The 18,003-nt window shown below is 39.2% G+C and overlaps 2 protein-coding genes across 6 annotated transcripts in view; one reads left to right on the forward strand and one right to left on the reverse strand.

The window, feature by feature from the left end:
• Nucleotides 1-219: 219 nt before the first annotated feature.
• sv2 (synaptic vesicle glycoprotein 2) lies at nt 220-10,759 on the forward strand. Its single transcript, XM_023400246.2, has 13 exons — nt 220-348; nt 1,040-1,138; nt 1,630-1,791; nt 2,646-2,808; nt 3,407-3,528; nt 4,660-4,823; nt 4,910-4,990; nt 5,172-5,270; nt 6,161-6,249; nt 6,990-7,117; nt 7,516-7,611; nt 7,864-8,023; nt 8,879-10,759. Exons 1-13 carry the CDS (start codon nt 252-254, stop codon nt 9,060-9,062), a joined length of 1,644 nt encoding a protein of 547 aa, XP_023256014.1. The 5' UTR covers nt 220-251; the 3' UTR covers nt 9,063-10,759.
• The window catches only part of ap3b2 (adaptor related protein complex 3 subunit beta 2), a 48,414-nt gene continuing 41,118 nt past the window's right edge, over nt 10,708-18,003 (reverse strand). For 3 of the 5 annotated variants that reach the window (XM_087172326.1, XM_087172325.1, XM_087172327.1), the window contains exons 26-27: nt 15,545-15,683; nt 10,708-13,960 (exon numbers count right to left, since the gene is read on the reverse strand). In XM_087172326.1, the coding sequence (XP_087028452.1) occupies nt 13,774-13,960; nt 15,545-15,683 (326 nt within the window). In that variant the 3' untranslated portion in view covers nt 10,708-13,773. The remainder of the gene's footprint in view (nt 13,961-15,544; nt 15,684-18,003) is intronic. The other 2 variants (XM_023400309.2, XM_023400308.2) reach the window with 1 other exon arrangement.

The raw sequence follows: 18,003 nt of genomic DNA on the forward strand, positions 1-18,003 counted from the left end.
AGGTCAACTAAGCACGAGAACAGGCTGCAAACCGGAGGCTCAGGACGTGCAGACTCGCCGCTGTCTTCTTACTTCCTGATCCTCCTCCTTCTTCTTGTCAGGTTAGCTACAGTCGGCGTTAGCTAGCCGGGCAGTCATGGGACAGATGCAGCGGTGCAAGCGGTAAATGAACCAGGACAGGGGTGCAGCTGAAGTTAGCTAATCGGCACAAAGCCCAGAGTGCCCATATTAGAGACATCCGACTTTGGGAGATGTCTCGTCACATGCGTACCGGAGATGTGGAGGCACGACGGCCGCTGCTTGTCACCGGAGATCACCTGGAGCCAAACGAGCTGGACTCAGACGAAGGTAAATGCTGTCTCACTGGTCACCCCATCACGTTAGCATTAACTGAGCTTTAAACAGTGCTGGGAGAAGTGTTCAGGTGCTGTACGTACGTAAAAGTACTAATATATCAATGTAAACACTCTATTATAAGTAAAAGCCCTACGATTTTAAAACCTGCTGGAGTAACGATAAAAAAGTATCTTAAAAAATACATGAAATATCAAAAGTACAAGTATTGGCGTTTCCTGGCACATTATCACTGCTGGAAAGTAACTAAGTGTATTTACTGAATTGTACATTTATTGTGCATGAACACAAATTTGAGAAACTTTACATGAGTATTTTCATTTGATGTCACTTTACAGCTGCAAATATTAATTAATTAATCGATTGTTTGATCGACAGGCAGCCATTTTCCTGGGAGAACTTGGGAGCCCCTGATGTGTATCACTGAAAAAACAAAATTTTAAATATCCTAAAAACCATAACTTCATTCATAACATTTCTTCAACATATATAAATGTAAATATAATATTCAAGTGTGTGAGCATCTGTATCAAATGCTCTCACCTGCCGAGCCAGTTTTCTTATCCTTTCATCTCAGAAGTTTGTGGCCGGTCAAAGGCAACTGTTTCGTCTGTTATGTCTCTTGTATGTTGAATTATCATTTTTCTCCTGACCTGTTTGCATGTTGTGTTTTGCTGCTTCATAGGTGAAATAATTTTTGACAGGAGCACATCACACATGAAACGTGAACCTGGGGCGAGTGCACACAGAAGATTAACATATGAGGAAGCAGTGGAGGAAGCAGGTAAGCCAACGTTCAGTGGTGTGGTAGTATCTGTAGTCTGTAAGTTTTGTTTTGTCATGCTCTTGAACATGATAAGGAAAATAAAATGGGAGGTGAAACGAATGTTACAAGTACTGTATTTTTGGTGTTAAAAAAAAAATGTCCACAAGCTGTTTTTTTTTTATAGTCTATGAAAACTAAGAAATACAAGGATTTGTCCAAGTAGTGAGCAATGAGAATACAATTTATAATATAATTTGGGTACATTATTGTGAGAGTTCACCTCAGCTTCTGCCACATTACATCGTATTTGTTCACCTAAATGCAGTTTAATATTACTTGATACTTTGGTGTGTGAAAGCGAGGTGTCAGTTTATCATGATGGGCAGGGCAGCTAGACTACATCACTGTTGACTTTATGCAAAATCAGCCTACAAAGACTTCAGGGGATCCTTTTATTGGATAACTTCCCTCTTTTTTTTATTTGCTCTTTGTTCTGCTTTTGCTCTCAGGTTTTGGTTTATTTCACTGGCTGCTGTTGGTGGTTTGTGGTTGGGCCAATGCCAGCGATGCTGTGGAGATTCTCTGCGTGTCTTTTCTCCTGCCAACAGCGCGCTGTGATCTGCTGCTGAGCTCTTCAGACATGGGCCTGCTGACTGCCAGCATCTTCCTAGGTGAATAACAAGTATTAATAAACCGGTTATCATACCTGAGCAGGTACAGTTCACCTCTGAGTACAGTAACAGAAAAACCAGAGCAGCAACATCTACCAGTAGACAATGGCATCTTTCTCATCCAAAATCTTGTATCTGTCAAAGTAAATGAAAAGTTGTCTCATACATTTACATGTATAAAAAGGTGGATACTGGGAAGAAGGGCAGTGGGACACACAAAGATAAAAACTAAATGTTAAAAATGTTTCATAATCTAAATTTTAACAATCCAATCTACTCGAGACTCAACAAACAAAATGAAAATGTGGTTTTTAAGTTGTTGTCTTTTTGTAGTGCAAGCAAGTTAAAAAATATGTTTGGAGCTTTAATGTTAGTAAACCTGAGGAACAGTTTATGAGTTATAATTATTTTACATTGTTTCACATGTTTTAAACATCTTATGATCTTATGACATTTCATAACCTTATGATAATAAACTGTACAAAAATTGATAAAATGGAATATACAACCAAAGTAAAATCTGAAAAGACTGAAACTATCAAATGTACCATGAAAAACAGCTAAAACTAAACTGAACAGACACTGTATTGAAAATTTAAAAGAAGTAAAACTCCCATTAAGTATTTAATAACTATAATTGGTAGTCTAGTGAGTTTAAAAGTTTTACTACAATAACTAAATGTTAAAAGGAAAATATAGTATCATGAATCTTTCAACAAAAATAACACATCACAACATTTAACAAAAGGTGCCCAGTAAGATAAGACGGCACTGCCTTATTTTAAAAACATATTATATATATATATAGATATTAATATTTTGTCATTCTCATATTCTTAATTTCTGTTTCCTAGGAATGATGGTGGGCGGTTACATGTGGGGGTACTTGGCCGACCAGAGGGGGCGCTGCAGAGTCTTGGTTGTGTCCCTGACAGTAAACGGAGTGTTTGGAGGTCTGGCCAGCGTGGCTCCAAGGTTCTGGCTCTTCTTGCTGCTGCGGTTTATCAGCGGCATCGGGTGAGCACATGATTTGCATTTTTCATTTACGTGGTAGTCATTAAGTGATAGCCACACACTGGATCAAGTCTCTCAGCGTGGTTAGAGAGACCATCCTGCAGCAAACAGGTCATTTTAATCCTACACTGAAAGACATTTTGGGAAAAAAAGAATCAAAAAGAACAGAACATCCAGGAAAATGCCCTTGATAATTTACCACGGTGACATCTTCATATTTCTTCTTTTATCCAACCAGCACTCTAAAACTCAAACACATTTGTATTATGATCTTATATATAATAAAGAAAAGAAGTGAAGTCCCACAATTAAGAAGCTGAAACCAGACAATGTTTGGCTGTTGTGCTTGACAAGTGACAAAATTATTGTTTTCTTATCAAGGTAGTTGCTGATTTAAGGGTGAATCCAAAACACAACAAGGCAAAAAAACAAAAAACAAAAGCAGATCAGCAGTTAGCATCTATTCATAGTGCTTACATTAAACAGTGTAATTTTTTGAAATGCCAGAAACTATGTTCTTTCAAATTTAATCAAAACTTGGCAAAACTGACTGGATTTCAAGGATAGAAGTGATAAATGTTGATTTCTTCTCCCTCTGTAGTGTCGGCGGGTCGATCCCTGTTATCTTCTCGTACTTCTCAGAGTTTATGCCCCGACTGAGGAGAGGTAGAATGATCAGCGCTCTGGCCACCTTCTGGATGGCAGGAAACATCCTGGCTGCAGGTGGGAAGAGACACAAATCCCTAAAACAGTTCAGTGTGTTATCTCACTTCTTAAGACACCTTTTTATTTAAAAAAAAAAAAAAAGCTTTGATGTCTTTTTCATTTCATTTATATTTTACTTTGATTTGTTTGGATGTTTTTCTATTTGACTCATGTGAAGCAAGTTGGTACCTGTATTTAAAAGTGCTATACAAAAGTCTTATTATACGAGTTATATGCACAGGTGCTGCCACCAAGGTTGTAGGTGTGGTCTCAACATTGGTAGGGACACAACAACACAACCTGTCAACTGTATTTACATTAAGATCTTTATTTACCTGTACATTTAAATAAAAACTATACACAGTAACAAATCAAGGATTAAAAGAAATAAACTTTAGGAAATTACTTGTTAAAGGAAAAGAGAGAAAAAAAGATTGAGAATGTTTTTGCAGTTTTGCATCCATCATCAACATTTTTATATTCATTAGCTCTACCAGTGTTGCAGTTCTCCCTCCCCTCTTGATTTCACATTTAAACCACAGTAAAATGCTGCTAATTCAGTGATGCATCAGTATTGGTGGAGATGGTGAAGAAGCTCCTGACGTCTCTTTCTTGGTGCCACGATATCTACAAAATACAAAATGTGTTGGCATGGACAAAATGTTGGCAATAGAGGAAAGGGAGTCATCTCATTTATAAAATTGCTGCCAGTGCTTGAGGTCTGAACTGACTCTGATAATTGACACACTGATCCGCTCTCATCTCCTGTGTGTCTGGCAGTAAGTTTGATATTTGTACATGACGTGAGTCTCCAGCCGGTCCCCACACTTTCAGCCAATCCAATCCTAGCATGAAAATAAGGAGAGAGTGCTTATATAGTAGAATACATTATTTCTACTATTTAAATTGAGTTGAGCTTAGATTATCTATCCTTATAAATAAAAAAAAGTTAGTGGTCTGGTAGCAGAAGCTGAGCTGGATCACTAGTCCTGACCCTAAATGAATTCAAACACAAAGATTTAGACTTACAAACTGTGGTGAAGGAATTAGCTTCCTTGTCAGGCACTATCAAAATAAGACAAAATGTAGAGTTTTGAAATGGGAACTCAATAGTAGCCTGTGTTTAGTAGTGGCTGTTTTTGTCTTTAGGTCTGGCCTGGCTGGTGATTCCCAGAACCTGGGCGCATTTCTTCCTGGGGGGGCTGGACTTCCAGAGCTGGAGACTGTTTGTGGTGCTCTGCTCCGTTCCCAGCCTCACGTCAGCCATCCTCTTCAAGCTGCTCATGCCTGAAAGCCCCAAGTTCCTCATGGAGGTATTCAAAGTCTAGACCTGTGCTTGTGTCAGCAGGATGTTTTCTGTCCCAATCTGTCTTTGAGATTTTAACCCTGTCTCTGTCAGGCTGGTCGGGAGAAAGAGGCGATCCGTGTCTTCAGACTGATGTTTGAGCTGAACATGAGGGGAAAAGGAAAGACTTTCCCGGTATGAAATAAATGCTGTTCCTATATGCTTTAATGGATTTATTATCATTGTTTGGTTGTACAGATTTAACTGGTTTTATCTTAATTAGATGATAACAGACTTCCTGTATTGTTTCTACAGCACTGTGCACTGGTGTAAGTGATGACTGCGATCTTGCTCTAATCTAATCCTTCTTTTGCAGGAATTTGGTTTGTGTACGAGCTCCAAGCACAGAGTGGAACTGGACGAGACCAGAACTCAGGGTTCATGTCGAGAGCGACTTGTCAGTGTTTTAAAAAAGGTACAGTCTCACACACTGAACATCCAAAGAGAGGATTCAGAGGTTGTCTGAGAAGAGTACAGAAACACACTTTATTTCCCCCCCTGTTACTTAGAGCCATTTCTTGTTTGACCAATATATTACCCTGTGTTTCTTTGTGGTACCTGAGGCAGCAAGGCCAGATTAACACACTGTAGGGCCCCATGGGCAGAACTCTAGCACTGGGCCCCATTAACATCCTGTTCTGGCTCCAATAGTGACTCAATCCCCATAGACTCCTATGTTAAAATGTCCAACTTCATGTTTACAGCCTGGTACAAAAACACTTTTGGTCTCTATATATAATTTCCTCCTCATGACAACTGTAGGGAGGATGGATTTTTATACAACTTACTCGTTTAAATTTTATTTAGGCTTAAAGTTATGCGTAATTGAGCATGTGCCGCTTTGAGTGACAGGTAGGGGTGAGTGTATGCTCGCGCCCCTCATCTATGCCCATTGTTGGATTAGCCGGGAGTTAGGTAAAGTCAGGTACTGGCAAGATGTCGACGAAGGAACTGCCCACTCTGAGTTTCAAAACCGCTCTTCACAAACCTGCGGGCGACGTCACGGAGGCTACGTCCGTCTTTATTTACAGTCTCTGACTAAATATCTTACCCTGCTCCCACAACGACTGTTCCAAATTTAGTTTGTGATCATTTGATTATCTCAAATTAATTAATGAATATGAAAACTGTAAACATAATATTAACTGAAATATAAAATGTATTTATCTAGAATTTGACAGATAAGACCAGACCAGGAGATTAGGTAAAGAAGCAGGATCCACCTTAAACCAGTTCAGTGTTTATTTAATAATTTTCTTCTTATTTCTAAGTCATTTTAGATAATCTCTCTGGTTTCACTTGCAGGGCTTGATGCCCATTAAACAGATGTTTAATGGTCCACTCAAATCCAGGAGTTTCGCTCTGCTCATCATCTTCTACTGCATCTCCTTCGGGTGAGAAATCCCATCTGTTTGTCTCCATAGAAACTTAGCAGCGTCTGTAGTGAAACAGAAGTTCCCCTTTGTACTTCTGTTGTGGGGGGATTGTGTCAGGCTTGACAAATACATGTTAAGGATCGGTTTTATCATGTGTGTTTCAGCACTGTTAATGTGATCAATATCCCACAAGCAGCTCTGCAGCTTTTAACAGCTGCGAGAGATAACAGCTGGAAATACTTTATCGTCAACAACCAGAAATCATGTAACCTGGGGCGTTGTGTGGCGTAGTTGTCTAAGCAGGCGCCCCATGTGTAGAGGCTACAGTCCTCGCTGCAGTTGGCCCTGGTTTGAGTCCCGCATCAGACGGCCCTTTACTGCATGTCATTCCCCCCTCTCTCTGCCTCCCCATTTCCTGTCTCTCTACTGTACTATCAAATAAAGGCATAAAAAAGCCCCCAAAAATATATACTCTTTAAAAAAAAAAAAAGAAAAAAAGAAATCATGTAACTTAACTTCAAAAACTGCTCAAAAAGATGTTCTTCTTTACTAACTTGTGTTTGAGGCTTTGTACCAAAGAGCAGCGAAAAGTTACCAGAAGCAAAACATCAAATAGCAGTGACTCCAGTTTCATCTTCTGGGCTGCTGACTCACTGCTGTTTGGGACACTGTTTGTGCTTTGTTGATGTTGCAGCCCTGGTGTGGGAGAAAAACTACTGTTTCCTTTACTCTCCACCTTCTAACATGCGTGTCTCTAGCTACTACGGGCTGTGGATGTGGTTCCCCGAGCTGTTTGCCAGGGTTGAGGACGGCGGTTCCCCCTGCGCCAACGTGTCCCTCCCATCTGCACTTCACAACCAAAGCTGCTACCCGGTCAAGACAGCAGGTGTGTTTCTGGGATAACAAAGATATGTGAACGATGAACCGTTTAGATATTGGTGGTCATAGGTCAAGGTCACTGTGATGTCACAAAACACATTTTTGGTCATAACTCAAGAATTCATTCACTAATTATGACACAATTTAACTGAAATGTCTATAAGGATAAAATGGTTAATTGATGACATTTTATATCCAAAAGGTCAAAGATCAACTTCATTGTGACATCATAATGTTCTGTCAAAAACACTTCTGGCCATTACTGAACACTGTAACTGAGGTAGGGGAGATTGTGACCATATTTGCTGTAACTCAGCTGGTTGGCAGAGGCAAACAACCACGAGGCGGTAATTCTAGTTTATTTCATCCTGACTTTCCCTCCTGTATCTGCTCCTCTCCTGACAGTGTACATGGAGGGCTTCGCCATCGCTGCATCAAACCTGCCAGGCAACATCTTCACCATCCTGAGGATGGACAGCACAGGGGGAAAAGCTCTTCTGTGTGAGTCTGTTGTTTATAAAATGATTTATTTCATGGTTTAATTTGGCAGACATGTTTGAAAGTTTTGCATCCACTCCCCTCAGGCTCAGTGTTAGATTATTTACTTTGAAAAACCTTCACTCCTTCTTCTTACTTGTAAGAAAAACTTCTGAGCACACTTCACTGTCACAGGAGAGGTCATGCAGCCACAACATGAATCGTTGCCCTTGATGTCTGATCTTAACCCTCTCCATCTTTTCTTCGTGTCTCCAGCCTTCAGCCTGGTGCTGTCCGGTCTGAGCGTCTTCTTCATCTATGTGGTCCAAACCAAAACCCAGAGTCTGGTCCTCTCCTGTGTCTTCAGCGGTGTGTCCGTGATCGCCTGGAACTCCCTGGATGTGTTGGGAACAGAGCTCTACCCAACGCAGCTGCGGTACCTCTTCTTAAAACTTAAACTTAAAAGAACAACAAGGTTCAGAAGAGCAGCTTAAATGTACCTGTGCAGCTTCTGACCAAGAAGAAGACTGCAAGTAAACAGGGATGTAAAGAATGTGGTTTCAGACCTCAAAAGAGAAAATCATCTTTGTTTCGTGATGCATTAAACATGTTTGTCAGACCTTCAGATTTCACACAGGGTTTTGATGAGTGACAGTGACTTTAAGAGAAAACCCTGCAGGGTATTATTTATTTTTCTCTTTTTCATTCTATCACTTTTAAACTTTCTGGGGTTTTTTTGGTCACCAAGAGACCTGCCAGTGGATCTCAGGACTCAGATTTATGCTCTTTTTCTTGTTTCACCTCTCCAGGCCTCCAGAAATCAATCTAAACAATCTAAGGCAAAAAGTTTGGAAGCCATTGTTACGGGTCACATCAGAGAAAATTCAGTTAAATGTTCTCAAGGTTTCAGCCACTTGTGCTGAGAACTATAGAAAGGATTTTATTGGTATTTCTTATTATGTGCTGATGATTTATGTTGCTTTATTTACTCTCCTGAATTCTTTATTTTTTTTTAGCATAGATAAAGAAATAAAACGTCACTTTCATCCTGTCAGAATCAGCAGTTTCTGCTGTTGCAGTTTTGCACTGCATTAGAAATGAGACAAAAACATTGTAGTCAGGCTCTGGGACAAACATAAAGTAGACAGTGACAAGTTGTTGGACGACTTTTAAAATTTTGCCAAATAATGCTACTGCTGCAGTTTTGTACAAAATGTTAAAGTAGGTTTTTAAAAACAAAACAGCCCAGATGCTCACGTGTCCACATCTCCTGTGTCTTTCTTTCCTTCAGGTCGTCCGCTCTAGGTTTCTTCACAGGCGTGGGCCGAGTGGCAGCGATCATGGGTAACATAGTCTTTGGAAAGTTGGTGGACACGAACTGTGCCGTACCGGTCATGATGGTCTCCGCTCTGCTGCTGACCGGAGGACTGGTGGCTCTTCTGCTGCCACAAACCAAGCATACTGAGCTCACCTGATCGCTGGTGTTTCACATGAATAAAATATTAGCAAACACCCTCTGAATGTCCTTAAGGAAGCAGACTGGAGGATTTCCACCTGTGAAGTCCTCTGATCGTATCTATATATATATGTTTGTGTATATATATATATATATATATATATATCTGTTTCTGCTCCCAGAGGATGTTCGAATGCTGTGCCTTCTGTCTCTCTTTATGGTGCCTCATTTAATATGCCAAAGGACAGCAGCCTCTCTGCGCCTTCCAAGAAATATTCTTCAGGAAAGAGAGTAAGAAGAAGACATGTAGTTGTGCGACAGTCTATACTGTGAGCTCGTGAGGATTGAAATCCTCCCTAGATGTGAACGAGGCGTCAAGGACTCCTTTAAAAAGTTGGTTTACTGACTTTAAAGATAGTGTTATCTCAGTCAGAGCCATAGTTGTGACTTGAAGGCTGATGATGGCCTCATTTATAAACAAGCCCCTGAATGTTTTTGTCACCTTGAACTGAAAAGGCTCCGTCAGGATGTTTCAGGCTTTTATGTGCTATGTTTGATTAGTTGCTGTTAGTTACAGATATGTCTGAGATGTGTCTGTTTCCAGCAGCAGCTGTTTGACTTTGTAAAGGCTTTTGTTTTTCAGGTTCACTGATTCATTATATTATATTAGCACACACCTGTAGCTTTGAGTTTTCTAACATGTCAGTTTAAAAACAAACTGAAAAGATTCCAGGTTTAGTTTTTAGTTTTTTAAAAGTGCTCTTTTTTTAAATTCCAAATCATGTTTCCATCTACGCAAACAGTAGACTCGGATTCATTTTCACTTGAGAAGAGTCGTTCAATACCAAATCTGTCATTTCCTGCACAGACTGGACCAAACCAGTTCATCATTCCAGTGGAAAACCAAAGATGTCTAATTTCAGGACTAGAACAGGTGGAGATACAAATGAAGAAATGTTTTTATCGGCCTGATCAGCTCATGTTCCCATCAGTGATTTTTATAAAGTCTCTGTTTTCAGACAGGTTTCAGATTACTTTGTGACTACTGAAGCACTTTTTTTTTTTTAAAAAAGAAAAAAACCAACACTTGTTTTGTTGATCTCAGCAGCGTCTGCCTTGGTATCGTATCACCTGTACATGTACAATCATAAAGCTCGGATTGTGTTGGATTCAGATCCTTCACTTAAGTGACTGAACCAATGCAACAAGCAAAAGTCCTGCATTCAAAAACCTGATTAACTAAAAGTACATTAGTATTATCTTAAGGTTTCAAACTTATTTAAATGAAACAATGTGAGAAGTTTAGAAGATAAGAAACAGTTTGTTTTTTTAAACAATGATTGTATTCTGCTTATTACATGTGTATATATAAAATCTGAATCTGAAAAATAACTAGAAAGTGAAAAGTACAATATATCCCTCTGAAATGTAATGGAGTACAAAGTAGTATAAAATGGAAATGATCAGCAGAGCAGTGGTTGAGTAAATGTCTACACACCTGTGTATAACCTGTGGAGAAAATACAGCAGACTGTTTACAACCTCTGGTCTCGACTTGTTCTACTGTTCATTCACTCATTTAAAAGAACTGTCAGCTTGAGATTGTTCAGTGCTGCAGTTCAGGAGTTTTCTTCTTGTTTGGCGGCCAAAGGACAAAAGACACAATCATTGTATCTGTATTTTTTATTTGTATAATAAATAAACTTGTAATACTTCAGGACCACATTTCACAACCACACACAGGGTATGATAAACTGTACTTTGGGTATTTTGAAAGCGGATGCAGATAAAATAAAATGCCAGACATGATTTATGATTTGGAGAATCGTTTGACATTATCCAGCAGTTTTTTTTCATTGGATAATGACTTACTCTTTACATTCTTCATAATGACTGAGCTGCACTGACTGGAAGTTTCAGGTCTGAGTGGGTTGAATGTAAACAATGCAACAGGTAGGAAAATAAAAGTGTCATCACTGCTGCTCAACTTTCTATGACGAGGCTCGATGTTTCTCTGGACTGTTACTCCTTTGGTAAAACACAACAATAAAGAAACAATAAATAAAAACATAATGTGTCAAAGATAAGAAAACATGAGCCACTGGACACATGAGAGTCCATGACGAAAAAAAAAGAAGCCACATGACCTTTGACCTGAAATCAAAATGTAATTAAAGGCATGAAAACAGTGTCACCTGACAAATGAGATCAAGGCAACACTTCACCTGAAAATGTTTGACATTATCATAAGCACATAATCTAAAGGTGGTTTAACTGATTCTTAAAAGCTTCACACTGTCTTTAACGTAGTGTCAGTGGGAAACCATGTTTCGGGAATGAAAGCTTGTTGAAGAAATGGACTAAAATGAAGCTGTGTCGCAGCTACTGTGAGCATGTTTACACCAGGCGTTTCAGCAACAAGGTGAATAAGCGTACTTCACAAAATGTCATGTTTCCTGAGGGCAAAGTTTGAATACTGATTTTTGTAGAGCTGAAATAATTGGCTGATCGACAGGAAATGAATCAGCAGCTATTTTGATAATCTATAATTACTGTCAAGCAAAAGTGCAAAAAAGAAAAAGTTTCAGCTTCAATAATTTAAATATTTCCTGTTTTTCTTAATTTCCTGTGATTTCCTGTCTTTCACCTTGAGCTTCAATTAATAATGAAAATAAGCGTCAATTGAAACACTACAGTTTGGTGACTTTTGTTGAGTAAATCAGTTTCAGTCATTTTTAAGGTTTTCCACATTATTCATTTCTACAGTAACATTTTCAAATCTGTGAGAAACTGACAGACAAGTGTCGGTTTGTCTGGTAATAAATTTACGATTAAAGAAAAGCAGGTAAATCATTTTTAATCTTTGTTGCCTGCAGCGCCTCAGCAAAGACAAATCATTCTTACATACTGTAGTAGTATCCATATTTTTGTTTGACTGATGGCTATAATTATGATGTGCTTCATGATTGTTTCAAGTCAAGTGTTACATGAGTCATTTTTTGAAAACACCTAGTTAATGTTTGCCAGGTCATTATTCAGTATCATCACGCCCACAAACACACACACTCACACACACTCACACACACCACACCTTATAGCAGTACTGTATTACATGTGGCAGTACATACAATGACATTTATACATCTTCAGGTTTTATAAACGCCCCACATACTGTAATGAATATGTGCACTGCGACAGCTGCTGGAGGCAGATGCTGAAATCGCAGTTTATTTCCAGGAGTGGTGAGTTACTGATAAACAGTGTTACTGTGCCTTAATGGATTCAGTTGTAGGAAGCTGTTGTCTCGGTCGAGCCTTCGTGCTACATTCAAGTCAAGGCCCCAAATGACTGGATGAGTATTGATGAAGCTGATCTTACAGACCGTGTGTTTTTTTCCTGTTGTTGGGGAATTTATACCTACAGTACATTTTCTATCACCTATAATGTCTACATCTTAAAATAGCTGGTAACTAACAAGCTACAAATGAAAACTGGAGGGACAGGTTTGTGTGTCCACTTGTCACGGAATAATAAAAGCTTTTACTGCCACTTTATTTCTAAAGAATCTCAATAGAAGAAGAAAAACTCAATTTTATGATCTAATAATCCAGCTGTAGTTTACTGCTCTGTTTTAATCTTCAGGTGACGCCACAGACACACAGATCCTACATCCCTCACTTGCAGTACATTTTCAAAGCCTTACGCTACATCTCATGGCCTGCCTCAGCAGCTGGAGTTTACACAGATGTTATCACGTGACTAAGTATGAAAGTACGGTCATGTCGTTGACTGTATTATGGGGAGTCAGGAAACGGTTGTCGCTGCTGTTTCTAGTTTTAGTTTTTTATTCACAGGCAGCTGATGTCTTCAGTCTTTATCTCTGATCTGCTGCTACATGATGACCTGTCCAGACTTCTCAGGTCTTCTTACTGTCCCTGGAGTCAAAACTAAATACAAAGAAGCAGCATTCAGTTTTTATGCACCACATATTCCAGAGCACTTAACATCTGCTCCAACTCGAGGCTTGAAACTTAACATTTGGGACTATTCATCCAGAATTGTAATTCCTCTTTTATTCAGTTTATCTTCTATTTCATTACGATTTTAAGATCCTATTTATACAGTATGTATCTTTTTTATAACCCCTTGTGTTTCTTTTCTATCTCTTTTTCAACTTTTTTATGTACAACACTTTGAACTGCACTGTTCTTGCCTGAGGAAGGTCATGAGATGTAGCTGAAAGCTTGGAAAACATTAAGTAAGTGAACCTTGTGCTCAAACTGCTGTTTCCAAAGCTCAGACTGAACCCGCAGGCAGGATCCTGAAATGTGGAAGTTACTTTTCGTCCAAAGTAAAAGGTCCACTAAATCCAGCTGTGTCCTCAAGGAGGGAAAATAAGATGCTAAATAAGTATTTTTGGATTATGAAATGTGGCAAACTTTAGAGGGAGGCAAGGTCAGGTCATATCGGGTCCAACATCAGTCACATCTGATTGTCATGAATATCGCGTATAGCTGTGGCATTCACTGTTTCTTGGAGTAATTTCTAAAAGTGGGAGGAGGGGCTCTTTAACGTTACATCGAACTGGAGTTAAACATTCTGGAAACGTCCTCAGTGACACTGCTTACAGGAGAACGGAGGAGATGCTACACGTGACGAGTCTCGGACGATATCTGAGAGGTGGGTGGAGCGAGGGGGGTGGAGGGCGAAGGTCGAGCACGGTCACACCGGTCACTGCGTCAAAGCCAGGAGGATGTCTTTCACCAGCATGGTGCCGATCACCATCTTCTCACAGTTGACCGTCAGCTGGGCGGCACCTTCCTCTTTGTTCGCCACGGTGACCAACACCAGGCTGCCGCTGGTCACCGTCCTGCCGGCGAACCTGTGGACAGGATGGTCAGGAGGAGGAACAGGAGGACTGAGGTCAAAGCAGCAAAGGTCAGAAGTAAAGACGAAGCCACAGAATAAAGGAGAAATACGCGCACGTGTCAGTCAAGAGGGTTTAAATAAAAACAACATGAACAGCAGCTGGTGAATAATGATCTATAGGGATTAAAACATGCTGTATTTATACTTAAAATCAGCTCAAGATTAACTTGACAAATCTAATTAAAGACAAGAATTTCTAACCTGCTTCACCACAGATCCAGTTTGACAAAGTTTGAGATGGAGGAAAGAAAAATGCCTCGAGTGGAGGTGTGAAATCTTCACAACATTAATACTGTAATAATAAGTTCAATAAATTAATCTTGATTTCAATGTGTTAAGATGTTTACTGAAATCTCTATTATCATTTGGTAGAATGTTAAAATCAAACAATATGATAAAAACCTCATGAGGTGATGAGTTTTGACAAAAGTCGTCTTATAATTCATGAGAACTGTGAACCACGATATCTTGATGTGGGAAAATAAGTCACTGCAAAATTCAGTATGAACATTATTATTGATTGATTATCACCCAGTTCTGCAAACACATTGTGTTTAAAACAGTATTTGATCTTAATTGGTCTTAATTAGTGTGACGTGACAACATCTTGTGTCCTCCATGTGTTTTGCACTATGGTTTTACAATATGTTTACAACCATTGCAGTGATGAGCCAGATGGGGGCAGTATAACTTCAAGTCAAGTTCTCCCATAGGCAAATGTAATATATGTACATGTATTGAATTTCCATATATGGAATATATGTATGTACGAAGTGAAATAATATATGTACATATATGTATATGTAGCCTATGTATGTAAAAATGACAGATATTAGAAATTGCAGCAATTTCATATATTGACATATGTGTCTAGTTAATACAAACATGTATGTTTATGTATGTATGTTTATATTATAGATATATGTTATGTAAATATATATCCATCCCAAAGCCTGTCAGTATATGTTCATATCATATATGTAAATATAAAAGATAGACATGTATGTTTAAAATTAATAAGAAATTAATAAGAAAAACATATATTAACATACATATACATAAACATATAGAAGAAGTATGTTGTTTTAATAAACTTGCATTTTACTATGAATATGTCATCTATGTTATACACTTATATCTTCATATGTATATGTGATAATAGTATATCTCCTTATAGTTAACATATATGGCAACATCAGTCTTGATATACGGACATATATTATATTTCTTTATGGGATTAAAAGCCACAACTGAAGAAGTGACATAAACCTGGTTCACAATCCGGCCATGAGGCCACTACACACACACACACACACACACACACACACACACACACACACACACACACACACACACACATTTATCTTTGGCAGGTTTAGCCACACATTACAAAACAAAGTGTCTCAATCCAAACACAGAGTGTGCGTCCGGTTGTGCGTCTCCATATTTTGATAAAAGGCAGCCCATAGTGATCCTACATTCTTTCTGTCAGATAACAAACACTGTGGCCTGACTTAGACTAAAGCTCAGCACCACCACAGCCTTTTGTTACTGCTTCTTTTAATCCTCTCACCTGCACTCTTTATCTGAACCACAGGGGACTCTGCTGAGGTTGGCGGCGGTGGTCACCCTCTGGACGATGGCGTGTTCGTTCCGGCACTGGACGTCCAGAGTCAGCTTCTCTGTGATTTCATTCATGCCCATCAGCTGACCTGCAGGGGTGTGAGCAGAGCACTGGTCAAACTGCACAGCTCTCAAGCTTCTCACTCTCTCAGTAGCAAAAAAAGCAAAGCAGTCATCATTTGTACAACAATACAGAACAGGATGCTGCTTGTGTCAGTACAGTGCTGCTTTATACAAATAAAATCAAATTATTGTTCAGGATCTCTACCAGCTACAAACATATACAGTATTATACTCAGATACTGTATACATGTCCTACATCTACAGTGATGTCTGCATCACCACAAGCATCTCCTACAGTCCTCTGAGGGATTGATGTGATCATTACAAAATGCTGCTTAAATCTAAACTGGAATGCTTTCCACTGAACACAGTCGAGCAGTGATTCAGTTTCCTCAGTGAATTCACAGCACAAAAGAGGCAAATGTGTGCACTTCCAGCCTAGTTTAATGCCTAATGAATATTCACTGTCGTACTATGACATGGGGGGAATTTTGCACCAAAGCGTTTTTCTCTCCAAGAACAACTGTAAGACTCTAACATGACAGTGGATGCCTCCCAGGAAACACTGATTTCTGTGATTTGCAGGTCAAACGACATCAGGATAAATGTGGTTTCATGTGTCTTCATCACATATAATTGTTGTTTCAACAGCATTTGAATAAGCACATTTCACCGTTAGGCATTAATTAACTGCTGCTGAAACAATCAGGCACTTGACACAAAATTCATCAACAAGCGTTTGATGAAGTGAATGCTTTTTTTCTCTGCTTCATGCCGTTGTATATTGTGCGTCTTTAGGTTTTGGTCTGTTTGTCGGACAAAACACCACCTCAGGCTCTGTGGCAAGAATTGATCTCTTTTTTCTGACTCAAATTTGTGCTTTTTCCTGTGAATCACTAGATAGTTTTTCATATTCAGGCCTCTTGAGAAGTATTCAGATAAAACAGTTGAACTGGCTGAGAGAGGCAGCGGCGGCAGAGGAAACAAGGTGAGTGAACAAGAAAGCTAAAACTTTTATTTCCTGATTGTCTCATGGAGGTTATGTCATAAAACCGAAATAAATAACCATCTGACTCTGAGCAGATCGTTTCTGTGGAGTCTCTGGAGATATCAGTCTCCTTTTCATACATTCATTACAACCAACTCACACATCATTCAGCAGAGTCATGCAGCAGTAAAGACTGGGGAAGTGCTCAGAAAGGACTTTTAAATCCTGGTTTAGTTCCCCTGGTTCTACAGTTCCTGTAAGTTTGTTTTAGTTGAAAAGGGGCTGAAGCTTCGTTATAAAGAGGCCTGAGCCAAAAAGGCTGGAAAACAAATATCAGTGACTCAAAAATAATCAGCAAATGAATCACTGATGAAAATACAGAACTGTGTGTTATTTTAGAGTTATTAAAACATCTACAGAAAGCTCTTATTCTTTTAAGTGACTACGATCAAGATTTTTATAACAATAATTTATCAAATGACAATGTGAAAGGGGTCGCTCATACACAGGATTATCACTTGAATCTGCAGCTCCCCTCAGCTTTACAGAGCTTTATAGTGAGTTTCAGCTCATTGTTCAGCTGTTACTGTTCGGGATCAACCTCACTGCTCTCATAGTGTCATTTTGTGAGGTGGCAGGCAGCTGTTTTCAGTGAGTAAGCTCTAAAAACTCACTGTGCACTCTGCCCAGCGCCAAACAGCAGACAGACACAGCTAGAGAGCAGCTGGTGAACAAAGTCGAGCGTTTAGCAGCTAAAGAGCCACATGTTTCCCTCTGGAGATGGTATCATCATCATCATCATCATATCATATATCATCATATATCATCATATATTCATTAGGTGGCCAGAAACACAACTGTGTTCAGCAGTTGTGTTTCTTGCCCTGCAGGTCAGGAGTTAGGTGGAGTCAGGGAAGATGGTAATAGCGGAGCAGCTCACTCTGAGCTTCAAAACCATTCTTCAGAAATGTATGGGTGAAGTCACAGTCACATCCATCTTTATGTACAGTCCGGGCACGGCTCTAGACATGGGCACCCCACAAAATCATCCCAAAATTCAAATAAATGACTGAAAAGTACTTTATTTTGTCCTTGTCTATTTGACCAAAAACCAGCCACATTCAAATAATTGAAGTTTATTTATATTTGCTTGGTTGGTCTGGCCATATGAAAACTGGATACAGCAGGGACAGCAGTTACTTCACTATCATTTCAATCGTGATCCCAGTTTAAAACTCAAAACTGGTATTGCCAAATTCATTATAGCGTCCCCTTTAAACAGAAAATACATGAATAGACTGGAAAAATACTGGATTAAGGCAGATAGCTTATTTTTAATATACCAGTCCATGTAAGAA

Source organism: Seriola lalandi, unplaced genomic scaffold (genome assembly GCF_002814215.2).
Source record: "Seriola lalandi dorsalis isolate HSWRI2012SDOR001 ecotype SW California unplaced genomic scaffold, Sedor1 jcf7180002052274, whole genome shotgun sequence".
Taxonomy (NCBI): Eukaryota; Metazoa; Chordata; class Actinopteri; order Carangiformes; family Carangidae; genus Seriola; species Seriola lalandi.

Bases quoted from the DNA above. Each gene is read 5' to 3' on its own strand.
- sv2 (XM_023400246.2), top strand. From the start codon at position 252: ATGTCTCGTCACATGCGTACCGGAGATGTGGAGGCACGACGGCCGCTG. The intron at 4,824-4,909 runs GTATTCAAAGTC...TGTCTCTGTCAG, and splicing joins GCCCCAAGTTCCTCATGGAG to GCTGGTCGGGAGAAAGAGGC. The intron at 8,024-8,878 runs GTACCTCTTCTT...TCTTTCCTTCAG, and splicing joins CTCTACCCAACGCAGCTGCG to GTCGTCCGCTCTAGGTTTCT.